The following is a 27,335-nucleotide window of genomic DNA, read 5'->3' as shown; positions in this document are numbered from 1 at the left end:
CTTTCTCAGAGCCGCCCGGGCCTCGGCGACCCCCCGCGACCGAGAGGGACCGGGAGAGCGCCGTCCTCCCCTCCGGCGCCTCCGGCCGCGAGCCAGAGCTCAGCCGGGGAAAAGCCCGGCCTCCGATATCACTCGAAGGCAAACAGAGCGAGGAGGAGGAGGAGGAGGGGGAGGAGGGGGAGGAGAGGGAGGAGGATGAGCCCCTGAAAAGCAAACAGAACCCAGGAGAAGCAGAGGAAGAGGACAAGCGGCGGCTCAAAAGCAAACAATCAGCGGGGGAGAGAGGCGACAACGTCGCGGGCGTTGGCGGCCGCCTCCCCTCTGACCACACACAGGGTAATCCCACTCGCAATCTTCTCCTTTTCATATCTAGGGAAATTGACTGGTACGGCATTGTCACCTGCCCCATATAATGCCGTTAATATCATCCCTTCAAACCAATAAGGGACTATATCTCATTCCATATGGGGCTGGGCGTTATTATTCTTACTTCTTATTAGTATCTAGTTGGGAGATATTGCCTATTTCTGCACTAGTAGGAAGCTGCGGCAGATATTGAGTAAAAACCTGGCTAATCTCCACCGACCTGCTCCAGGCACCAAAACACGGCTCAAGTTTTAAGGTTCTTCCGTCGTCCCGCGGGGCGACTGATGAGCCTCTGATTAGCTGTTTTTTTAATAAAGTGGACTGAGGTCTAATTGGATAAAAGGCGCCGTTCCCTCTTTCGCTCCAGCCCGTTTCCTGAAACACAACCTGCTTCCCCCGTCCGCTCGGGTTATACGCGTTCGTGTCTGCGAATCTCCGAGGGACGCAAGGAAACAAATTCCCAATTACACACTGTGTAATATTGCAAATTAAGACCTCTGTGTTCAAGTACTCGCGTCTCAAAGGGATACGCAAAGCAATAAATTGCGCTAATTACAAAGAACTAATTACACCGCGTGCAACATGAGGACCTTTTAAAAAATTGCCAGACTTGCAGAGTCTAAGAAAAGCCGGTGACCTGGGTGTTGCCTCTGAGAGCAGACTTCCCGGGTTTGGAGTTGGAGGATGAGAACGAGCTGGAGGCCATTTTTTTTTTTCTTCTTTTAAAGCTTCTTTACAGGAAACTTATTGCACGAGGTATTTGGGTTTTAACAGGGAAGCTGTCAACACCCGAAGATCAGCGTGCAGCAGATTCCTCTCGTCGAAGGCCACACACACACACACACACACATTTGACATCTATTAGTGCCCAGATTGTCAAGTGGTTAATTTCCTGTCTCTGTAGCTACCTGCCTCCCCCCCGTCGGACCCCCAGCGCTCTGAGATTGCAGCTTTCCCCTGCAGTGCCTTGTGTATTTAGCGGCCGCCCCCTACTCTCAGGCCAAAAAAAAAAATACTAAAGGTGAGCGAGCGGCCTGCTTTTCTTTCTTCTATTTAGACCAACTCTGGGGGAGCGATAAAAGCCAGAGTGTCGATCAGAAATGGCAGCACTAAAGAGGCGCCGCTGGAGGCCGACTCGGCCCCCTACGTCCCCTTTAGACGTGCACTTTTCCCCCCGGAGACGATTAATATCTATCTAGAGTCTCCTCGTGCAGATGTTTCAGCACTTTAAGAGGTTCTGCTTAAATACAGAACTCTAAAAATGTTATTTTATTTTACTTATGTCATCTGTCTATCCTGTTGTCGGCGAGTCATTTTGTTAGTCACATGCTGTTGCCAGTTTGTCTCCGGCCGTGTGGGTCTAATACGAAACACAGTGGTTGTCCAATAAAAGTGACCTATGGGGTCAGGAGCGGTGCCTAATGATTTTCCTCTACCTGCCTGTGGTTTTAGAAGGCAAACCGCAGAGCTGTCGGCCGCCCCCAGCTCTTGATTGCTCTGAGATTACTTTCCTCACAGCACAGACAGGCAATCACTCCTCCTCCTCCTCCTCCCTCCCTCCCTCCCTCCTTACTGTCTGTCGCTCTCTCTCCGTCGATCTGCATGGGCCCAAACATTTAAAGATTGATTTTATTTCTATTTTTTTTTTTTTTTTTTGGTGTTAGCTTAAGCGCTGCAGCAGCATCAACCACAGCAAACGTCTTCATACTTGAAGAGCGCGGCTAGAATTGAGTTTTTTTTTTTTGTTTTTTTTTTTTATCTTTCTTTTGTTTCGATCCTGCAGAAGATGAGATGACTCAGTCCAATTAGGCGTTGTTTTCTTTCTCTCGCAGTAAAATAACAGATAAATCCCTTGGGGTGTTTTGAAGGCACTGTTCATACTGTGTAAGTGACAGTCTAATAAGACGGCTTTGTAAGATGAATTGCCCCCATCGTATAAATGGCCCACTTAATGCAGCTGGCGCGTTCCGCCACTGCAAACAGGGGAAGAAGAGGGGGGGGGGCAAAAAGCTGCTTACAACAAATATATGGTGCACACTGCAGAGCTGCTAGGTTTCATTACAGATGTAGCGGGGACAGAAGGATAGATGGGATTTTGTGAGACGCCAGTGTCCTAAAAATGTTTTGGTTCCAGGTTCGTAGCTCCGCAGAAAGCCTCCGTCTGGTTATCTTGGTATTTTCACACACTAAGTGGCCCATTCCAGCCGAAGCCGGGGGGGTGGGGGGTGCAGGGGGGGTGAGATCGGAACAAAGTGTGCCAGACCTGGGAAAATTGCACCTATGAGGTCGGCAAACATGGAAATGAAAAATATCGACTTTGTGCAGCGCAGGTCAAGGAGAGGAAATGACTTATTAGAATGATCTCACCTGGAAACTTGCATCGCAGATGTTGGTGGAAGCAGTGGTGGCATGCAGCTGCAAAGGAGTCAGGAAATTAAATGCGAGTGTGAATCACTGACGGTCACTTAAGAGCGATAAAAAGGAAAACAAATGGAAATGTTTCATATCATGAAAATAGTGTGTCTGAATGACTCAGAGCAGCGTGGTGGTGTGTATATTGATAGAATAACTTCCTACTTAATATGTTATTTATAAAAGCAGAAACATGCTGCTCTCGTGTGTGACTCAAACAGATGAAAGGAAGGTTTCCTTGTGTTGATGTTACCGTTTATCAAAAACACTTGTTTGGTCAGCGATACCGACACGTGGTAATGTCTCTAGTAAATCTAAAAAAAATGTAGTGTATTTCCAATCATACCTTCATAATAAATACAAGATTATATATATATATATTTATTTGTTTTGAACTCAGAAGCATATTGAGGTAGTGACCTCATCTACTATAAAGCCGAGCTGATACAACAACAGAAAAACAAGGAAACAATCAAACAAAATGTGTGTAAATGCTGTTTCAAACACTGAAAAAAGAATAAGTAAAATAATAGCATATATAACATATAACAACTCATCTGTCGTGCATAACCTATAGTTTAGTTTATAGGTAATTTTCACTGTGTTCCTGTTAATAATATACACATTACCTTGACAGTATTGATATTTTGATTTGAGAATCGATTTTAGAGCATAAATATCTGGTTTCGGAAGTATCGATATTTCAGTATTGATCTGTCTGGCTCACTCTGTAAAAACACCACCCACCCTCTAGATGGCGCTGGTCTTTTTTTTGCCAGTCGGGTTTAATTTTTGTTTCTACTTCCTGCTTCACTTTCAACTACGGCAACTAAAACTTTACTTCTTTACTTCTTTATTGATCCTAAACAAGTCGAAAATTGCGGACAATTGGAGAAGCAGCCGGGAATACGAAAGTGGAAACGATCTACTGGGTAGCTAACTGAGTCTAAACGGCCTATATGTCTTCAACACGGGGTCTGTGACCCCTAGTGGTTATGCAGAGGTACTGCAGCTGGGGTCGCAAAATCTTTGGTTGATTAGACATTTTTCTATATATTTTTTAAAATTTTTACCCACAATTTTCTCTGGCAAATTTATATTTTTTTAAATGCGAATTAACACAAATCCAACATATTTCAGTTTGTTGGTCTTTGGCCTGAAAAACGTTGACGACTCCCTTGGTTACAGGATTCATACGCGTCCACAAACAGGAACATTTAACTCATTGCCTGTCGCTTCGTAGCTGAGAGTTGGTCATTAATGGACTGACCAGATATTGGTTGCCTAGGCAACCATATAGTATGTTTCCCCATCCCAAATATTTACAGTTCAACTTGTTACCCTCCTTCATTGTGTGGCTAAAGACGTCCTCCACATTTTCCATCTTAAGTTGCAAAGTTGAACAGTGAAATGTTGCACGTCCTCAAAATGGAAATTGGCTTAATTGTTGAACAACTCCACATTTCCCAGTCCTGAAAGACGTGTGATCGTTCGTAGCTGCTCGTATTTCCTGAAGTCGGCTGATTGTGTCCCCCACCCGCGAGGGATCCAGTGCAGATACAAGATACAGGAGTTCACTTGTTCAACGGCGACTCTCATGTCACAGACATCAACCTGTGTCACTGTTCCCCTCCTCCATTAGCGATCCAGATGGACACACACACACACACACCTCTTCCTGCGAACAAGCGCCCGAACGAGGCAGACAACTGGCCACGCGAAGTGATTTAAGGCGAGCATAATCACAGTGTTATAGGTCATTGTCTAAATGAAGCGTGGTCGAACAGCGGCGGTCTCATTTCCACCGCCTGACCTTTTCTCGCTAGATGCTAGCGGGATGAGCGAGCTACATAGCTGACATTAATGACCCGCTTCCTCTCTTTTTCTCCTTCTCGCTTTCTCTCCTTCTGTGACTGTCATTTTATCACTCCTTTTCACTCTCTGGTCGAGTTCCCGTCCTGTTGTTCGGCAAATTCTTGTGTGAACTTGTGAAAAATAAATTGGCCGGTTTCTGTCAAAGAAACTGCCTCTCTCTCTGTCTCTCTCTCTCTCTCCGGAGCTGCAGTATTATACAACATCGAAGGAATGGCTTTCGCTGCCGAGAGTGAGATGAGAGGGTGGATTACGGTAAATGTGATTAGCTTAATAAACCCGACAAATATGCACGCGTAAATGCCACAATGCTCGTCTATTTTTGCCATTTCTGCTCATTTATTAGCAGACGATGCAGTTAATTTAATTCAGCTCGAACTGACTCCTCTGAATAGATTTTACATAACCACCAATCATGTGTGTGTCAAACTGACTATTTACTTTTTCTCTCAGTGGTCGTAATGTTGTGGCTGATCTGTGTATAAAACTGAAATAACTACACTTTTTTGCCCCATTAATAGCTTTGCTGGCTACTGCACATATCTGTTGACTAAGCTCCTTGGACCACCTACACCTCAAGGCGGTGTGGATAATCTTACCACCTCCATGCACAGCCACAAGAAATGTCGATCTCCTTATCGCGCTCTGTTAAAGGAATATTTGCCAAAAAGTCAATATCAGTTTCACCAATCGAACTCAGGCGAAAAAAACACTTCAATCAGTCAGTTGTCTCGACAAATTACGACTTGCCGCTCAAAAAAAAATGAGTCTGCAGATGCTTTTCTCGCTGGTTCACTTGCAATTTAAGACATATTACTAATTTATTCTGTTTATTTAAAACAATCTTCTGGGATTCTGCATAAAACAGCAACGCAGGCAGCCTCGGGACCCCCCTACATGTCGGCTGGTTGTTATATCAGCCCCTTGTATTCGCTTTGATTTCTATTTATATGAAAATGTCACAGATAATTACCTCAACATTTTCATTTCGGGGCCCTATAATGAAATGTTTGAAAGCAATAACCCTAAATAGAAGATTTCCAAAACATCTACGTGCGTTTGAATGATCCGCCGCGAATGTCATATCTCCCTCCGTATTGTGCTCCGTATAATAAATCTTAAAAGCTGCAGGAGTTTAATGTCTCTTCCACTCATTGCATCACCAGAAGAGCAAACAGAGTACCAATAAAGATGTGAAAGCCAATAATGAGCCAATAATATATGCTCAGCAAGATATTAGTCAGCCTCTTCCTCTCTCCCTGCAGACTGCCGAGCTGTGGCGTGTTTATCTTCTGCTGCCGATGCTAATGACGACGGCGAGGGCAGCGGCGGAGAGGACGGCAGCACCGCCCATCCCGTCCACCCAGGCCTGCAGTTCTGCGCCAGCCAGTACACGGACCGAATATATCTTTACTCCAAGGTACCGCCGCCCGCGTGAGCGTTTGATTGTGCATATTTGATCACAGGCGCGGCTCACGAGGGGGCCAGAGATGTTTTGCTAATGATTTTCTTTTCCTTTTTTTTTTTTTTTTTTTCCCCTTCCTCCCCTCAGTGTTGTGAACAGGCGGTGCAATTATGGGAGATGTTGCAATTGCCCATATTGTCCAACTGTGCGTTAAGTGGAGTTTGCGCTGAAAGGCGATGTAAATCCAGAGTGTTTACCTGGCGCTGGGCTGCCTTGTTTTTTTGTTTTTTTTTCATAGAAGTCTTCTTGATCTTTCCTCAGTTCACCTCGTTTGCCCCTCATATTTGGACGAGTGGGCTCTCCTAGTCAGAAAGTCCATGGCAACGGCATAGGTGAATATTTCTTCAGCCCGACTGAAGTGATTCAGATTTTAGTTTCCACGGTCGGTCTGGGAGCTGATATGTGCCCAAAACATCCAGCTGTTACTTGTTCCGTTGTCTTATACCATTTTTTTTTTTTAATGTAGTTACCTAACCTGGTGTTTCCGCTCTTAATTCTTATTAGAATATGAGTCTGGTAACGCATTTAGATTTAATTATGGTGCGTTTTTCAACTAATACAGAGAATAAGATTTTATTGATACCGATTAGAGATTGACCGATATGGACTTTTTAGGGCCGATACCGATTTTTTTTTTTTTTGATTCCCATTTTCCTGAGCCGATATTTGGAGCCAATACCCCTTATTCTCCCTCCACTTACTTGACAAAAACGACACAATGGTAACAAATGTTACAAGTCTCAATTTAACCAAAAACATTTACTGAACTCAAAGAAAAGATAAAGGTCTGAAGGCCAATAAAGACAGACAACCCTGCATGAGAGACATCATTCTGTCCTTTGTCTCTCCTTTTGGACTGAACAGACCCTGCAGAGTCCAGACTGGGCCACGGCACCTTGAGGGGGAGCAAATCAATCAGATACTTTTGGTTTTCATACCAAAGCTTAACAACGGCACAGCAGCTCCAATCTACACTGTAGACCACGGCTGATTGACAACCCGCGCTATTAACTTGCCAGAGAGCGAGAAGAAAAAAATGTCAGCGAGCAAACTCCTACTTAACAACGACAGAAAAAGTCGCTAAAAAAGAAAAAAATAACCAAAAGAAAAGGGGCAATGTATGGGCTGTATGGGTGCTCAGCTTTTCCAGCAGCACAGGGCTGCCTGTAGATGTGCCTGTCTTTAAATCTTGCTGGGAGAAAATGTATATATATATATATATGTGTGTGTGTGTATCAGCGAACACATGTATCGGCCAATACCGACGCCAGTAAAAACGTCCCAATGCCATTATCGATTCCCTTATCGATTCTTCCTGTGAATGTTTAGTTTAGAGAAAGTAGGCGTTTGTGGGTTCGCGTGAACAAAAGCAATTTGTGTTGAGTTTTTAAACGAGAGATAAGAGTTTGTGTGAGTAAACAAATGGGAAAATGGTCACTCGAACTTAGCCGATAGCTACACTTGTTGAACACATGGCGCTCTCTGTATTTAATGCCGTGCGTCATCAACGAATGCTTCATCAGGTTGGTGATGTTGTTACTTGAAATTACGTTGCTGCATAAGTCGCACATTGCGCCATTACAATCCCTTCTGGTGAAGTGAAGCTACACTACACAACGCTTCAGTATCTCTGCCATTGACGTGCCAAAGATTCTTCTTCTTCCTTTGTTTTATGGGGTTTGGCAAACAACTTTTAGGTGCATTACTGCCCCCGTCTGGACTGGGAAGAAAAGTATCGATAAGGGGAATCGATGAGCGTAATGATGCCGATGAATTGAACCGTTGATAACCGGTGCCTTAAAAGAACCAGTAATCGATGCCTGTCCCTGCTTCCAACTAATCAGCAAATTATTTTCCCCCAAAATAGTTTATGGGCAAAAGTCCTTGTGATGGAATTTCCCATGAGCTTTCAAAAACAAAACGCACCGCTGAGTTGTTTGGTTAAGTTTCCCATCAGAAAACTCATATCAATAAGTGTACAGTATCAACACCCTTCAGTTTTTCTTTTGTAAGCGTTTCCTTGTTTTTTTTTTATTTATTTTTTTTTAACAAGTAAATACAAGGTGATATCGTGTCACACGTTCGAGCACTGGGTGTCGAATAATTAAATTAACCTTTATTCCTGCAGCTATTTGAAGAAGCTAACCTTTCTTGTGTATTTTTAAGTGGGAGGAAATGAAAACGACAAGTGTCTGATGTTATCATTTTTATTGCAGGGTTTCAAAGCAATAAAAAATAAAAAACAAATGAAAGGGCATGTTGAGGGTTGATGCCCACCCAAATGTTCTGTTCCAGTATAAAAACATAATTACATTATTACTTCTTCTTTTTCTTCTTCTCTTTTTTTTAATTAATTCATTTATTTTTTTTAGATCAACAACTCCTTTTCAAGTTTGCGCCGCAAATAACAATGCAGTTATAAAAATATGACACATCCAGTTCTTCAACCCGTTGCTAATTAGCTGACAGCACAGATGTGAGAACATAGTTTCAGGCACCGTTAAGAAAGTTTAAAGTCGAAGAATGAAAGATATTTTGAACTAATGGTGATTGAAAGGTTAATCAACTTTCATGACCTTTTAAGGACGAGACTGATATGCTATTAAAGGTTAAGTGAGGTATAAAGAAAACCTTGATGTTTGATCACATTCTTGATTTCCTTCTAATAACAGAGGAGCCTCTTTGAGTCATTTCGCCAGTTTTTGTTCACTTCTCAGGGATTGATTGAGGCTGTGTGTGAAAAAAAGGTGAAATAAAGGCTCGTCAAACCCATTTATATTCGTCTACTCGATACAAATTAAAGGTTTAGGAATTATGAAAGGATTACCACTACAATTTAACAAGAAACCCCCCTCCTTCAAACTCCTCCGCGTTCATCCGCAATCCCCCAAGAAGGTGGTCAGGAGGCTTTTTGTGAGCACAAATGTCTTCCTTAAAGCAGCGATTTTAAATATGAATTTAAATATGTTTAGAAGTTTCCTCGTGTTACTCAAAAGGTCTTCTGTGGCGTTTGCTTTGTCAAGTATTAGAAAAGAAACCTGATAATGTCACAGTATCTCAACTAAAAAGTCTGAACTCCAAACTGAGGACCCGGGTTTACTCTGTAGGAAGCAACCAATGAAAGATGAGCATTATGGGAAATGTAGGATTTTTTTTTTCTGAGCTCAATTTTTCCCAGCAACCAGAAGCCAGCCCTACTTCTGTAATTTCTCTTTTAACTTCTGTCCACAACAGAGTATATTATGTTAGAGAGAGTCTGTCCAACTAGGGAATGGACCGTCTGAGCTGATTGGTTCTGAGCTGGTCACGTGTTTCATGGGCGCCATCTTGGATACGTCTAACCAATATTCACCCATAGAGAAGTGGCAATAACAGAGAATAAAGTTGGATTAAAGGCTAAAAAATGCTACAGTGCTCAGTTTATGGCTCCAGCACAGGATCAGGAAAACACGGGGAAACAAAAACGGAGAAAGTTACGGAAGCAGAAGATTAAAAGGAAGAACTGGATGTCAACTGATTTCTCTCTATTATGTGAGGTACCGTTAACGTTAAATGTTAATGTCTCTCTTTGACGTTTGTTAAGATTTTATATAAAATAAAAATAAAGACATACCATCATCAATGTGAACCGTGATCACAAAAACGCTGCTTTACAAATGCATGAAGCTAACCGACCCTTATGCTAGCTAGTTATCTAGCTTAGAAAAAAAAGCAGCTACCGTCACATATACTGTGAAACCCACGTGTGCATGTAATTTATGTCCATGTCGATAGACAAATGTAATTGACACGTAACTTTACCTCAGTTATTCGTAAAGTTTTTAGGGCTAGCATGCTAACGCTATAATGTGTGAACATGGAAGACTGAGGAGAAGTTAAACACAGCTCCATGACTGATGGGCTACAAAGCATTTTACAGGCTCATTTAAGATATTTAAAGTAAGTAGACGCTGGGATATTTAATTAGGGCGCCCATGATTTGATGTGATGAATGCAGACTACTGCCACCTGGTGGTATTGGAAGGTATTTCTCTCACCCCTTTGCTAATGCCATGCAATGGGTTGCCATTGGTTTTAGCCTTAAATGTGCGTCCTCATCAATGCTATCTGTGTTGCATTTAAGAGGCACCATTAACCCTGCTGTGCACGGGGATGTGTCTGGTTATTTGACGACTACTGGACAGAAGCAGACTGAACAAAACAACAGCACGAGCACAAAACTCTCACTTGTCTCCCAACTTTATGGAAGCTCAATACTAAATCACCAGAGTCCCTCTTTAATAATACTGTTTTCTGTGTGCCTGACTGACGGTGACTAATGATCACTAAGATAGCCCAAAGAAAATAAGCGAGCACCTTGGCCCGCTCTGTTCAAACAGTGATGAACAGCAACAACAACGACGACGACAACAACAACAGCAGCGGCAGCGGCACCGTCTTCCCTGACAGCGCTCCAGGCCGCGGAGGGAGCAAATGATAGATCAGTCATAAACGTGTAGATGTCCCCTAACAAGCTGCGGTCGATTCATTTTGAAAGAGCTGACCAAGACATTGCAACAAAGGCACTCAGCCAGGAAAAGGAAACAGACCTGCAACCAGTATTTTAAATGAACTGCAGACAACCCCCCCACCCCCTCCACCCACACACACACCGAGGCTTCAGGTGTTTCATTACGCAATCATGGCTGAACCTTCTCCTGTGCATTCTTGCCGCTCCTTTTTTGAGTGCCACTTGCCAACAGACCTCAGTATTGATCGCCTTTTGTTTCATTCATGAGGGATCAAACCCCCTTTCCCCCCCCTGACTAAAGCAGATAAGAGACAAGAGGGTTTTACATAGAGGAGACCAAAGCGGCGAACTGAATCACAGACGGAATATTACCCTGACGGCAATAGGCGAGTGTCATGCACGCGTGGCTGAGACGATAAGCCGCGGAGATAAATGTCCCCCGCTGTCGTTTAAATGATAAACTGGAGGAATTCTGGCTGGAAAGCTGTCACATCGGGATAATCCCGGACCAGGCGCAGAATTCGCACGGGGGTACCGCTCAGAGCACAATCAGGGGAAGATTTGTCACTGGGGTTTGAATGAGAAATATTGAGTATTAGGAATTTTATGTCCATTTTCTCCACATCAAACTGTTGTTTTATTCAAGGATTTGCCGTCCCTTCCTCTCAGGAGGGTGGGCGCTTTGTTTTCCTGTCAACACCTCGCCGAGGCAGATGTGTGCGCTTTACAACGTCGGGATGATCCAGACACATTTTATGATGTGCTTTGCCTGAGACTCCTGAAACTTGTTCTCTTGTCACTTGTGACAAACCCCTGAGACGCTCATTGAATGGTACAGTATTATCACAGTCCACGCGTCGCAGTTTCATCCCGGAGACAAACTTGAGATGCCTTACGGTGCAGAAATAATTCATGCGAAGTCTTGTGACGCAGCCGCGTCAGAGCTGTTGGATTTAAATAGGTCTGGGGATAGTTTTGTGAGGAAGACGTGGTTGCTTTAAGGAAAGACAGCTCACCTTGTTAGTGTGTGTTTTTTGGGCTGCTTGATTTGACAGACTCTGTGATCAGTGCTTTGTGACATGCGTTTTTTCGAGTCTCGGCGTGGGGGGTTTGTGGCAGGATGGCGGCGCAGACTGGAGGATAGAGAAATGCATGTTTATTTACGTAGACGCTGCTTTTATTGTCCTGGTTTTCATTCCTGTTTGGCAATTTCTTTCAGCGGAAGCTTAGCATTTTTTTGCATAATGCATCTGGGATAGTATCTGTTTTGATGATAAACCAGAGGACGTTCATGTTAATGCTGCTGTTATACAGATTGCGTGTGAGTTAACTAGACCTGCAGACAAACGGCAACAATTTCAGACATTACTCGTGTATTGAACGTGTCCTGGGTCCTATGAGTTGCGGGAAGGGGCCTCAGATACTTGATCAGTTTGGGATGTAGTAAATTTAGAGGCCAATAACACCTTGCTGTTTTTCACGAGTTTCTAAAAGAACTGCATTTTGAAATTGTGAGTTTTTTTTAGTGGGGGAGGATAGTGTGGCTCTTTTCAGCCACATCTAGCTGAGCTCTAATCCTGCTCCATGCTGTTACAGCACAACCCGCTCCATCGTTCCCCTGACTCCCCATGATATTTATTTTACCATAATCCAAATAAACACTTGGGCTCTCTGTGCGCGGAGGTGCAGCCCAGAAAAACTTCCTAATGTTGATTTGTATCTCCAAATCCATGTGTCGGCTGCTGCCAGGTATTGACCTTTTAGACTTTATCCCTTCTCCCCGTCCCTGCCTGTCCTCTCTGTCCAACATTTCCGCACCTGGCTCTGGTCAGGTCCTTTCTTGCGAAATGTTCCTGTTGTTTGATTGAAGTTAACACTGAGGGCAAGTGGCATCTCAGGCTTCAAATTGGCAGCAGTTAGTGCTAATGAAGCAGTAATAACTGGGAAAATGTTCTTTATTGTGGTTATTTTTTACAATGATTATGCACTTACCTCCAAGCCTCTGCAGTATGATTACCTATAATTACAGCGAGGTACATATCTTATGGGTATATGCATGTATTTGTGCTCATTATTTCTGGTTTTTAATGCGTGCGCACTGTCACAAAAGAAGCATTTCTTCAAACATATATTAGAATAATGGGAGGAAAACAAGAGAGATCACTAACAAGCTCCTTGGTTACCACAGGAATTACCATGGCAACCAATAAAGAATAAAGTGTTTCCAGATTACAGAACAAGAATGTAATTGGATTCAAGTTCTGCAAGTTAGTAATTAAAAATCTGATTGCTTGGCGGAAGATACCTAAAGTTAGAGTACAAACTGAGCTGCAGCGCACAATGAAACTAATTGCATGCAAAACCTGGTATTTGGTTTCTAATTACACCGTGACAGTTCGGTTTGTGCAGTCGCTATTCATGCTCCGCACAGGACCAAATACATATCCACGCTTCTCATTTAGTACTGGTGCTACAGACAGAGCTTATTTCAGTCTTTAGTTGTGTATTTGTTAGCCATTTCTCATGTGCTGTTGCACACGCTAGAGGCTGTGGGAGGCTTTACTGGGGCTTTGAGATAAATGCTAACACTAGGAAGCTTTGGCCATTACAAAATATTCAAATATGTTCGTCTTGACCGGGCATGTAATGGTGTGTTTGGACTGTTCGGAAAAGCAACATTTTCAGTTAAAGCTGGGGATACGACGATAGAAACTTGTCAACCAGTCATATTTAAACAGATGACTGATAATAACGTCAACAAATGTTTATGCAAAACTTCAATCCCCTGTGTCTGGATGGAAAAGTTGAGCTTGAACACGCCACAATCCCTACAGCCCACGGCCAGGTGGCTCGTAACGCTCTGCACCTGTTGTGAAAGGAAATACCTATTTATGCCAACAGGAGGCAGCAGTTCCGGATGACCATGTTGTGTCTTCCTAGTTTCCACTTCTGCCAAACTTTTGCCATGTGGTAAAGTAATGGGACTAATAAAAGAAATTCTTCTTCTGTCGCACAAGGCAGAAAGTTCACTCCCTGACACCCACCTTCCCTGACACATAGCGTTAACATTTATTTCATGGCATCTGAAAGGTTTGTTTGCCATCCATGTGTGCCTCACCCCCCCGCCCCCTCCAAATTGTATAACTACAATATTGCCCTGACATTTCTTGTTGTCGGGCAAATTAAACAATAACTCTGCAGCGTCGTCATTCGCTCAGAAGAACACAGTGTTTCTGTTTGCTTTGGTTACACCGACGACTTGGCAACAAAGTCCCACGTCTTCCCAACTGTTTGGACAGGAAAATGTGAGGAGTCGATCAGGAATCTCCAAAGAAGCGTGAGGGAATGTGCGCAGAGTGGTGCCACTTATTGCTTCCAGCAGAGTGTCTTCTTTTAAGGGCGGGAGTGTTTTAGCCGAAACTACTTCTCTTGACCAAGTTAAATATATTTGCTGCATTTTACAGATACATTTTCTGCCAATCTCCACGACCTTAACACACTCTCATTACTTGATGCCATTTTTTGACCCTTTTATCAAACACATAAAACATATATATTATATAAGGTTTTTGGGGAAAAGTAGTTTAAGAGAAAGCACATTTCAACAAGTTCTAAACTTACCAAGATCCACACTGATGAGAGTTTTATTGCGAATCTCTGTGGTTTTGTTCATAATTTGACACAAATTGAAGAAAGTGAGAAGAAAACATCATTTTATGAATCCTAAATCAATATTTATTCATTCGCCTGCAGTACATGTGCTTTTAGATAGTTTATATATTCTTACAAAGACATATGGAAACAACTGGAACCACTAAAAATAAAACAACACACAACAAGCAACACACCAGGTGGATTAACTGGAAGGAAGGAAGGTTGGTGGGTGGGTGGGTTGGGTTGGTTGGTTTGGTTGGTTGATTGGGTGGTTTGGTTGGTTGGTTAGTGGGTTGGTTTGGTGGGTTGGGTTGGTTGGTTGGGTGGTTTGGTTCATTGATGGGGTGGTTTGGTTGGTTGGGTTGGTTGGTGGGTTGGGTTAGGGCTAAGGTTCTTATAATTCAGATAGGATACACTTTACTTTAAACCTATTTACCATATAGTATATAATGTCGAAGTCGTTCGTTTACAGATAAGACCATGTAGCGTCCATAAGCTTCTGGAAATGGGACCAAGCTCTAACAATGTAGCTGTAATACTAATTAGCGATAGCAGCCTCTATACATGTACAAATCGCAGAGTGGGTTTAAAACTGGTCAGTAGACATCTTACATTTGTCCAGCTCCATCTCACGACCTTCATCTTGGAATTGAGTAATTGTAATTTGTTGTTCTTTGTCGTCTGCAAAACTGTCCCCATTTCTTAATTTCTTAATACATATTCTTATTTATATATATTTATGAGTGATTGTTGGTAAACGCTCTTCTCAGAGTGATGGTATCTTTGCTTGAGGCTGTCTCCTCTTTGTCTCTTCATCTTTTAGGACGGAGCTCCGTTGAACTTGAGCTTCGTCCCTCTGGACATCAAGCTAACCAACTGGGACGACCTGCCCGAGGCCTTCAGCCGGCGCCGGGAAAATCGAATACAGGTCTGCCCTTCCCGCCAGGCTGAGTGTGTGTGTGTGTGTGTGTGTGTGTGTGTGTCATTCAATGTGTGTTTCTTGCGTGTGCCTTGATATTCGTGAGGTGTGTGTGTGTGGGAGCGTTTACACTGGGGACATGTACCTACTTAATTTGCCATTACTGTAAAAACACTTTTAAATTAAACTGGAGCTGACTTTTTTGGGCTATAAGATGTGCCAATACGATCTTCTTTTGATTGACATGACGAAAATGCAACCGTGGGACACTGCAGAATTTTTTAGCCGGTAGAAAATTCTGCACATGCTCTCGAGTTGTCGTAGATAGTTCCTGTGCCCATAGGCTGCTTCGAGGATGACCTTAATTTTAGACTAAGATAATTTAGTTTCATATCACAGTCGGTGGAGCTATCGCTTCAATTCCACTGACCCAATGAAGATGCGGCACAAGGCGGTACGGGGGTTATTAAACCTAACAGATATGTGTGTGCGTGTGAGACTAATGACGCCACTGATCATGAGCAGGAAGAGCAGCCGCACGGCAACGGGGGCCTGACAGATAGAGTGTGGGCGCCCACTTTCCACCACTGCAGGCCCCGAAGGTGGGGGAGTGAAGCGGGGGGGAGAGGGTGGGGGATGATAGAGAGAGAGAGAGGGGAGGAGGAAAAAAAAAAAAGGAGGGGCGGTTTGAGAGTTTGGGCAGGCGAGGATACCGGCGAAAGAGAAAGTGCCGTTTTATGAGGGTCGTTAAAGGAGACGGATCATCGCCTCAAACGACCCCCGCATGCCAACCAGCTAATATTAAATCCTGCAATCTGCCGCCGCGGTAACGGACCAACTGACACACGCCCCACCTGTCACGTTGTTTATGTTGGTTTGTAAAACCCCGGGCGTGAGTTGCATCCATCCTCTGACCCATCATTTATGCCCTGTTACACTCCAATTGTCCATCAAAATCAATACCGAGCCAGCGATTTAATGCGGGGCTGCAACACGTCAAGGAGGGCGGGGGGCAGTGGTGTGTGAACTCCCCTCATACCCAGTGCAACAAGAGAAACAACCAAACCACCTCTGAAACAAATGGTGTTAGAATAAAATGTTGTTGAAAACATCTCTGAGAAGATGATTGTTAAATGTATTTCGACGGATTTGTACATGAAATCGGTGGATTTTCAGCTGGAAGTTGCTTATTTCGTGTGATTAGTCGGCCGTGTTAAAGTGTTAGAAGCTTCATTATCGTACGACTTTGTCCAGATCCACTTGATGAATCAAAGCTCTCCCAGTGTCCGCCCACTCAACACATCACCTGTTAACGCGTGTGACCTCGTGAAAAGTTGGAGGCTTGAAAGAGCGACCAACCTTTATTCGCAACTTTTGACATCTCATTTGACTCCCAGCTAACCTTTGACGGCCTCTCAAAACATTTCAGTTCATCCGTACTGTACTTCTGACAGGAGTCTCTAGAAACCTCTGCACACATGAGCAGAGTTTCTATCATCTTCCACCACGTGAGCCGTCTCCTTCTTCTTCTTCTTCTTTTGCTGTCAAAATGACAAACAAGTTAGTTGCTTTCAATCTCAAGCAAATGATTGGTATATAATCTGGTTTTATTACCTATTAAAGCTGTAGTGCTTTAACATCCTGAGACCCGGCGTCCTCGTATGGGGACATTATGTTTTTAGGTTTGTTGCAGTTTATTCTGCTTCATTTAGACCTGTTGTCCTCATAATGAGACACTTTTGTCTGCCATATACTGGCAGCAAAGGGTCAATACACTTGTTTGTTTATACTTATTAACTTTTCTAGTTTGATATGACATATAGATTTATAACAAATTCACAAGTACACGTTTGAGGATGTTGGGATTTCGTCGTTTCCAATTCTGCTTTTGCATTAGGGAGTTTGCGTTTTCAAAAAAACTACTTCTAGTTCAAAGGTGATGCTTATTTTTTCTACTTTTTAGGCTGTACTAATCCCAAATATGTAAAGATGTTCATCTTATCTTAATGAAATGAAGATGCATTCCAAACAAATGCTTGGGTCTCAGGAGGTTGAATGTCTCACGTTACGTTCAAGACAAGACAAGAGTTACAAATCCTCCCTATCCTACAAAACCTAGGAACGTCAATGATACTTGTACTGGTATTGTTGTGAACTGCCCAAGTGTTGTTACATCTGATCATGTAGACATCGTGCATCCTCCCGTCCTCCGGAGTCCTTACTTCAGAGGAAGTACCGAACACCCCAGTGTGCGAGTTCCAAGTTTGCATACCTAGGTATTGATAAAACAGAACGTGGAAAGTGTCCAAAGCAAGTTTCTGATGCTGCAGATAAAAAAGGCAATCCTTTAGAAGGACTACAGATTAAATAAGAGTGGCTTTTCCTCATTGGAGAGCGCTCAAAGTTGACAATTGAGTGTGTTTAATTACTTTCACCACCAGAAGAGGAAGACAAAAGATCCTTCGGTGGTAAATGATCACAGTTATTCCAGCTTCGCACATTGTGGTCTAAATTTCACTCACCTGAATATAAAATATAAATTTGTGCATTAACAACTAATACAAATAGTAAACTATAATAAAAAAAAGTCTCCATTTACCTGCGCTTCTGGTTGTTGCTGTTTAATGGGGGGTTTTAATGAGCAGCAAGTGATATATATCGGTCAAAAATATCTGTGATTCTACAGCTGAAGTGTCAACAAAGAGAGCCTGAATGTTATGAGAGCTTGAATAACCATCTCTAAAATGGGGTCTGAGTTTTATCTTTACACAAATCATCTTTTTATGGCTGTATGTATCATCTATTGGCAAACAAAAGCACTTCTCAGGTGTAGGTAAATTGCCCATTAGGCCCCGCTGCCTGGTGAGCTATTTGTTATTATGCCATGGGATTTTCTTTGAATCCTCGACTCGGTTGAAAGCCTATACGGCTCTCTTTTTGGTTTGATGGGTTTTGTTCAGCTATCTGGAAAACTGTCTCCTTTTGAATTGTTTTGTTTTCGGCTCAAGTCTATTTTCAAAAATGGAAAAACTAAAAAAAAATGTTTTGCTTTTAAAGAGGCCGCGATGTCCAAACTATCAATTTGTGTTGAAGACGAAGGCTACGGCGTTTTTTTTTTAGTTTCAGCTTGAAATTGAATACAAAGTGATGCGTGTGTGTCTATTGCAGGTGCTGAGGTTTGTTCAGGAGTGGAGCAGCCTGGCAGCCATGAAGCAGAAACTGCTCCGTCGCGCCGGCCGTCTCTTCCACAGCCCTGCCCTGGGCTTGCAGCAGCTGGCCACATCCCAACGCCCTCACTCGAGCACCAAGAGGTCAGATTCTAGCTGGAAAAGTTCTTGTAGGAAACATCCTTTGACTTTCAATAAATCCTGACTAAAAATCTGTGGTTTTGCAATGACAGCCAAGGACCTTTACATGGCCATGGCAGCTCTATCAAGATTTGGCTTTTGGTCAATGTTTGAGGGGGCTGTAGTGAGTTGTAAGCCTTTGCAAATCCCCCACCTGAAAACATAGAGAAAAAAGGTGAATTTTTATTTTTCACCTCATCGCCCACTGACACAAGTTCATGCGGTTACAAGTGGCATTTATTAAAAAGTGCATCCTTCGTACAGAAGCGTTCCTGGGCCGACCAAGGACGGACGCACAAGCAAATCAGGAAGATACGCTTTATACCCAAAAGTGCAAATGCAAGGTGTATAAAATCAAGGACCGAGTCATGCAGGCCGCTTGTTGTTCAGCAAACTCCAGCGTGGTAATGCGTTGCCACCTGGGCAAGAAGCCCAGTTGTGGAAGTGGTTGGGAATGTAAAATCACATGCCGCGGCTACCCAGGCCACTCCCCTGGATATCCACCACCCGTCGAGTGACCATCAGGTGGTCAGTACCTTCAGTACGCAAGGCTTTATGGGAAATTTTGAGTGCCCTATGTAGGGCATAGAATTTCATCACTATAGTTTCTACATCTGGGGGTTAGGAGGCGATTTTGGACACAGCCCAAAAGATTTTGGATAATTCCATGCTCCCAACTTTATGGGCACCGGTTTGGGATGACCCCTTCCTGTTCCAACATGACAAGCAAGGTCCATAGAGACATGGATGAGGGAGTTTGGTTTGGAAGAGCTTGACTGACCCTGCAAAGAGTCCTGACCTCAACCCAACAGAACACCTTTGGGATGAATTAGATGAAGACTGTGAGCCAGATCTTCTACTCCAACATCAGTGTCTGACCTCACAAATGTTCTTCTGGAAAAAAAAATCCCATAACCACCCTCCTCAACCTTGTGGAAACCTTTCCGAGCAGAGCCGAAGCTGTTAAGGGTGGCCCGACATCACATTAAACCCTATGGATTGAGAATGGGATGTCACTTAAGTTCATTTAACAACGTGCCTCCTTTGGGCTACTTAGTGTGAATTCTGAATCGGTGCAAACAAAGGAACGTGTTAGCTCCCAACGTTATGTCAGAAACCAAGAAGCAGTGTTAGAGATTACAGAGGAACAGGCGGATTTGTAAATACGAACGACTGCCCCAGGCATCGCGGAAGACTGGATATTATTTCTATGCGTGCGTGAGTGTGGGGGCGTTTCAAAGGGTGTCAGTTGAGGCGTAAGAGAAGATGGGGATGAGCGCTGTGTATGTGTACACGTGTGTTTTTCAGACATACAAGCATTGTTGCTGGCACACTAATTACAGCTGGCGTGGAAAGAAGCAGGGAGATTTTGCCAATTACAGGGTGGACTTGTGTGCGAGTGTGAGTGTGTGTGTGTGTGTGTGTGTGTGAATGTCTGCGCAACTGAGGGAGAGTGTTTCTCAACCGGGGGAAACGTGTTTGGGTGCATGAACCTAATCAAGGTGTGAGTAGGAGGCAATTGGCCCGACTTGATTTGATACCTGTTTGATTTATTCACTAATCAGAACCAATCAAGCTCCAGCTTCGGCTCAGCGGGGCGATCGCGGCTTAACTTCCCCGCACCGAGGCGCTCAGTTTTCAGCTACTTCAAACTTAATGCACTTTGCCCGGGTTTCCAACGCCGTGGATGTTTTTTTTTTTTTTTTTTTTTTGTCGTAAGCCACTCGTGATGATTTACGGCGATTTTAGAGGAGTTTAATCAAGTTTGCATCCAGCCTAAGCAGGCGTCATTGTAGAAATTACCCCAACGTTGGCTGAAAATGGCTGTAAATGGTTTATGTGCTGCTATAATGTGCGACTGTGTTCGTTGTGATACAAGAAAAAAAAAAGAAATACACACAGATTTTAATGCTTATGTACATTACTACTAGTAGTACTTACTACTGTACTTGCTTTCCACTTAATAGCACTTGTTTGCATGGTGTAAATGTTTAAAGAGATGGTAAAAATATTTAACATAAGAACCAGGAAAATAATTTGTTTGTGAACAAATGCTGCTGTAGTACAGTTTCTAAAAAGACATGTTTTAGATTAAAGTGCTGCACAGACTGAAACTTAATCATTTTAAAATTACGGCCAAACTTGAAGAAGCACAAACTCAGATACTGTGATTTTATTTTGCATCTGAAATGAATCACACTGCAAAAAAAAAAAAAAAAAGAAAGGAAAAAACATCACTGGATCCTACACTTCCCATTATCCACATTAACGTCTTCCTCCTTGATGAATGTCCTCATCTTTCAACCTCCACATCCCCGAGTTTGCAGCACGGCTTTTCCTGTTGTAAATTTGAAAGCTGAAACTGAGAGAAGTCTTTTTTTTTCTCAGACATCTCCTCAGATTCTTCCAAGAAATGAATAAACTGAACATAATGGTGCACGTTTAAGATTGTATTCAAGGCCAGGATAGACATTTGCAATCTTTACATGACATCTCCGTGCAAGATTTTAATTATTTAATAAAGAAAGTCATAAGGAGTATACATTTTAAATGCAGCATGTTTACATTTACCCTAAGGACAGATTTGTGGCACACATCATTACTTTAAGCTAATATTTTAATGGTTTAACATATCATTTGAAGTGTGTATGAGCTGCTCCATATTCCCCAGCTGGGTTCTCCTTATATCCGCCGTAGAAAAGGCTGACGCTGTCACCGATGCTAATGGAGGACAGGAGCAATCAATCAAAGCAGTTTCAGCTGGGCCAGACCAGAGCAGTAGCTCATTAGTTTGATTCCACACAGCTGAGCAGGCTCTGGCCCTCGCCACTGAACTGCAGGCCGGTCTGGGCGGAGCCAGGTACGCTTCTCGGCTACCCGCTGCCACCCTGAGCCTGCAACAGCACCCCTGCAGCTGCGCATCAAACGGCAAACCCGGCCGAAAACTGAGTCTGAATAATCTAGTTCAAAAACACGGTTAACTGCTGCGTTTTGTCAGTGCCGCCGCTGCCTCCAACACCTCTGTGTGAGGTTTTTGAATCGACTAACGCTGTGAAAAATAAAGGAAATAACATTTGAGACATTTTGCGCTATATACTTATTATATACTTTCTTATTGAAGGTGTAATTGAAAATTGTCAAGAGTCAACAAGCTAGGTAAGTTTATGATCTGTTATATGCATTTTATATATATATTTGTTGTTATGTTTAGTTATCTGTAGAAATACTACTAATAATAATAAAGATGTAGCATGTAATTAGTGAGATTTAGAGGCAGATTTAGTTACATTTGGAGTTTTTCAGGCCAAGGACCCCAAACTGATGGAGAGATTAAGTAGGGACGCCCTACCTACTATATGTGTTCTATATTAAATTTGTTTATTTAAGAGTATACATTATTGTTATTATAATTTTGCATTCAATATTAAGCTATTCAAATGTGTGTGTGTTGGAAATGATTCAGTCCGTTTTGGCCTCAGTAGTCGGCTGATGGGAGCGAGCGCCACTGTTAGCTTCTGGATTTCACCTGGGGACTGAATAGGCTCTCAGTATTATGCAGCCTCGTGATTGGCTCAGCAGCGGTAGGGGCGGGGCCTACTGTGTACAGGAGGCTTAGATTTACAGGTGTGGTGCGGTGCTGTGTGTTGAGGTTACTAAAATACGTTGAATTCATGTGAATGTGTTAAGAAATTTAAATTTATGGTTGAAACGTTTAAAAAAATATATATGAAAATGTGTAATCAACCAAAGATTTTGTCGCAAACCCCCTGTTGAAGACCTATGATGTGAGCGGTAAATTGAATTTCCTAACACTTTTCTTTTGAAATGCATTATGTGCCGTATCTCTTTTTTTGATTTGATGATATTTTTGTGTCTTCTTCACTGCTTCTGCACCCACTCTTAAAAAGAGCTCTATAGCACCCCTGCTGGCTGAACCGCTCACTTTTAATGCAAAATATTAGTATTTTCTGCAAACCAAAGCACTTTTAGATGAATACATCTTGGTTATTGTTTTTCGTCCTTGGTTCCCATCGATAGATATATAACAAATCGGTGAACCTGGTTGTCACCGCGATGCTGCCAGAAAACATTTGGACGACGGCAGACAACGTAATCCTTAAGGAAAGAGCAGCAGTTGTGAACAGAATTATGTACACGAAAAGATGCAAACACACACACACACACACACATGCATCCCCACTCCCTGAGCACAGTTGGACTCCAGTTTAGTGTAAGGTATCTCGTTTCATCCCGCCTCTGTGCTGGGACTGTTTGAAGCAAAAAAGAGAGCTCTTGTGTTTGATGGAGACTTACCTTCTTCCTCATCTCCCCTCCGCTTCCAGAGAAACTTCTCCCCTTTGATGTCTCTCTCCTCTACTTTCTGCCTCCTCTCATCCACCTTTCCTTGACTTCTTTCCATCTTCCCCCCAAAGAAAGTATTCTGTCCAGATGGAGGTGGTAGGAATGCATAAATTGTTACCTCATTGCCTGCAGGGCAGAGAGGCACTAAAAGCAGTTTAGCAGTGGCAACCCCTCCTTTAAATAGCAGGGTGTTTCATGGAGGCTAGTATTTCATTACTAATCAAGAAAACAGTGCAATCAAGATAGAAATGCATCATGTAGCTGTTAAATACAATTAAATATATCATTCAAAAACTCCAGTAAACTCCTTTGATTGTGGCATCAAATGTTCTTAGGTGATAATAAAATCTTTTACTGTGTTGTAAATGCTACCTCTTAGTCGAGGCGGCGGTGTTGAATGTATTTTTCCACAGGTCCTACAGCTCTAGGAACCGTTCCAACTATTGATTTTTAGGTGGCAGGGCCAGTGTCTGTCTGCCAGCTGTAAAATTTCATCAAACCAAGTTCAAGAATTGACGTAGCTGTCAGAATAAACGCTCGGAAGATGCAACATTAATTATCGATCCGCGCGACAATTAGCGAACGGCTTCATCACCGGAGTTGATTGCCTGTGTGTAAACAAGTGCACTGTGAGGCAGCCGCCTCTCCTTTTTCCTCTCCACACCTTCCTTTTAAAACAGATTTTTTTTTTTTTGCCTTGAAATGTTTGGCTCCTTATCTGTACTGGTAGCACTTCACTAATCAATTTCTCTCTACTTGATACGGCCGTTTCTGTGGTGTGAGTGGAGGTAAAGATGGTTTGGATGTGTTGGATGAGTTTGGAGAAGATTATTCTGTATTTAACCACTGCATGTCCTCACAGGGCTCTTATCGTGTTTTATGTTTTTTCTTTTTTTGTATTTCTTGGTTATCTAATCAGGAAAAAACACTCTGCTAGCACAAAAACAAACAGAACTCATTAACAGAGCTATTATTTCCAATTTGTCACCATAATAGTTAGTAAAAAAAATATATTTTTCATTTGGAATCAATTGGAACCACCTACTGTGTATAAAACCCCCTTGATGCCAAACACTGGAGTCAATAACGAGGGGGTTTGAAGCTCTGTGTGCGGCGGCTCTGGTGTCTTGACACTTCCTTGTGGAGGCAGACGCATAGGCAGACATGGAGCAACCCATTGGTCACTCAAAACAAACATTTATGCATAACTTTAGGCCTTAAGATCATTTAAATTCATCCCATGTTTAGTTTATTTCTGCTGCACAGTTGCTGGAGGATGTCACTTGATTGGAACCAGAGTTTTCTTTTTGCAGCGTCTAGTGGTCATTAGCGTCGCATCACCTGTGACTGGATTATTAACAATTTGTTCTTTGGTCATTAACCTCCTGAGACCAAACGTCCTCATATGGGGACATTAAGTTTTAGGTTCGTGGCAACTTCTCATTCATTGTTACACAGGATAAGATGTTACAATCCCTTGTGCCAACATCCAAGGCAAATTGCATTTTGAAGCCCAGTCCAACTGAAAAACCGACCACCAGGCTAACAGTCAGCTACCAACTAGCAACCAACAAGAAGACGGCAGCTAGCTAGCCTAGCCAACAGCAGTAGGCAGTATGCGGCACATCATTAGCGTTTTTCACCAATGTTCTGTTAAGTTAGGCCCACAACACCTCAAGAAGGCTTAACAGTGACTTCTGTCAGAGATTAGCTTAGCTCTTTTTACTGCTACCAAAATACACAATTGGGTCAACATCCAAACGTAATAATTCATAATTAGATATGAGTTGGTGTAAAAACACAATGGAAGGTGGGGTCATGGAAAAATAGATACAAAAATGATGCAAACCAATCATTCAAAAGATAATTTTACAGTTGAAACTTGTTTTTTTTATGCTAAATAGCAAATACTCGTTTGAGGACAGTGGGAATCCATTATTTGCAATTCTGTCTTCACACAGCCATGTTCAGTTTTATGTTTTGTTGGTGACTTAACCCCCATGTCCACATGCGGGCATTTTCCAAAAACTACTTCCAGCTCAAAGATGATGCTTCGTTTTTATGCTTCTGAGATGGTACTACTAATTCCACTGCTAAACTGCTTGTGTCGTCAACTTTTTTATCTTTAATTGATGATGGAGATGTGCTGTATATGTATGCCCCATTTAAATCAGCCTTGGACACTGTATATCACCATGTGTTGAGGTTCTTCACGGGTTGTCGGCTCTACGTCGAGTCTGGCTGGTCATCTCTGAGCACTCGACGAGAATCTCACTGTATGCTTGTAATCTATGAGGCTCTCCTCAGTCTGGTCCCTCCATACTTATGTTCGCTTCTCCAAAGAACGGAAAACCAGTATGCCTTGCGATCCAGCAACAACTATTACTTAAGCATTCCACAAACTCGGGCTGAACTGGGGAAAAGGGCGTTCGGTTTCGCTGCACCATCCACTTGGAACAATTTCCAGTCTGACCTGAAAATGTCGGAACTTGTATCTTTTAATGACTTCTGTCATCTCCTAAAGGATCGGCAGCGAGCATCAATAGGACAGTGCCTCTGCTTTTAATTATCCTGTCACCACGACCCCTTTTGCACTTTGTTTTGTTGCTCCATTTGTTGTGACGTTCCTGTTGAATGTTTGTTGTCCAGGTCACTCTTGAAAAAGAGATTATCATCTCAATGGGATTTTATTTGGTTAAATGAAGGTTAAATAAAAACAAAATGAAAATTCCGAATACCTTAGAGAAATGAAAACTGCATACCAAACTAAAGCTCAGGTCTCAGCAGGTTAAGTACAGCATGTGTCCTGGTTACTAGCTGGTTAGGGAGGTAGTCGCTGGTCAGCAAATATCCACTCTGTTAAAGTGTCTTTGAGCTGCGACTGTACTGGGCCGCTGACTCTGACATATGACTTCCCAACAGAGAAAACTGGAAGCATAATTGCTCTGTGGAGACCATTAGAGTGTTGTATCATCCTTCAGTGGAAAGCCTTTACGATATCTGGGAACATTTGGTGATTGGTCACTTTTCTCTCAAGACCACTAGAATTTTCTCTCCTCGCCGGACAAACATGCCTGTGATTTTCTTCCCCCCTTTACTCCTGTCCTGCATTTGTTGTCAACTCTGACATCCCGGGGTCATTTTAATCCTGTCCAGATTGGCATGTAGAGTATTGTGCAATTTTTATTTTATTTTTTTTCCACGCCGCACGCCTCGCATCTGCGTTACGAGGACTATAAAAACCAGTGGCGGGGCAGATGGATTAGATGAGATGATTGACGATCCCTGTGGGGAAATTAGATTGCTGCGGCAGCAATAGTAATAGGATTCAGCAGGGGGAGGAAGACTAACGGGATATAAGAACACAAACAGAACACAATGTCGCCAATAAAAGGAGGAATTTGAGCACTTTTGGTGCAAAGGCAAAATAATAAAAGTGCACGAGACGCTGCCATTTGTCGAATTTTTGCCAGGTCCGTGGGCGATGGTGTGTTACGTTCACGTGGTTGAGTCCCAGGGTTACCAAGTCCAGGAGAGATGACTAAGATTACAGATACGCTTGAGCAGCCTCAAACGTCCTATCATACCTGGTGCTGCCGTCCAGAGAGACTTAATGAATCCATCTCCTTGAAACTACTCCCCTATGCTCTACAAGTGAATCATCATCAAGCTCCCGGGTTATGTAACGTCTGCGAATCCTCCATTGCCTCACGAAACCACTTTTATCCCATTTTCACAGGTACCTCAGCAGAGACGAGGTGGCGCAGGCCTCCCTGAGCAAGGCGCAGCAGGAGGGAGGAAGCGTTCGACTGGTCACCAAGGAGAACTTCTTCTCGAAGAGGAGGTCTGCCTCTTTACCAACACCGCCCCCTGCAGAAAGGTTGGTTGACAAACGTGGGTAGATTTTTAGGTCTTTAAAGTCTTAAATCAGGGGTCTCAAGCCAAGGACCCTCAAACTGATTAGAGAGATTCAGTAAGGACCCCCTACCTACGATATTAAACTACATTATTATTATCATCTTGCATTCAATATTAAGCTTTTCAAATAACAGGTGAAAAATCAAAGAAAAATTTTAAAATGTATATATATATATATATATATATATATATATATATATATATATATATATATATATATATATAAATGCCCAATCAACCAAAGATTTTGCGACCCCCCTGCAGTACCTCCATGGACCCCCCATTGAAGACCTATGTTCTTACAATACCTACATTATTATTATCATTTTGCATTCAGTATTAAGCTATTCAAATAACAGGTTCAGATATAATTTTTTTATCTGCATTTAAAGAATTTTTAATTTTTTGAAGAAAATTAAAAAAATACAAATAAAAAAAATGCCCAATCAACCAAAGATTTTGCGACCCCCCTGCAGTACCTCCGTGGACCCCCCATTAAAGACCTATGTT

At 42.7% G+C, this 27,335-nt stretch overlaps 1 protein-coding gene across 2 annotated transcripts in view; it reads left to right on the top strand.

Moving 5' to 3' along the window:
• Positions 1–27,335, top strand: part of zranb3 (zinc finger, RAN-binding domain containing 3) — a 75,084-nt gene that overhangs the window by 39,034 nt on the left and 8,715 nt on the right. For both annotated transcript variants that reach the window (XM_047577066.1, XM_047577067.1), the window contains exons 14-18: positions 10–336; positions 5,916–6,070; positions 15,103–15,207; positions 18,367–18,509; positions 26,647–26,787. In XM_047577066.1, the coding sequence (XP_047433022.1) occupies positions 10–336; positions 5,916–6,070; positions 15,103–15,207; positions 18,367–18,509; positions 26,647–26,787 (871 nt within the window). The remainder of the gene's footprint in view (positions 1–9; positions 337–5,915; positions 6,071–15,102; positions 15,208–18,366; positions 18,510–26,646; positions 26,788–27,335) is intronic.

Source organism: Mugil cephalus, chromosome 23, assembly GCF_022458985.1.
Source record: "Mugil cephalus isolate CIBA_MC_2020 chromosome 23, CIBA_Mcephalus_1.1, whole genome shotgun sequence".
NCBI classification, from domain to species: domain Eukaryota; kingdom Metazoa; phylum Chordata; class Actinopteri; order Mugiliformes; family Mugilidae; genus Mugil; species Mugil cephalus.
This window is presented reverse-complemented; position numbering and strand designations above follow the sequence as displayed.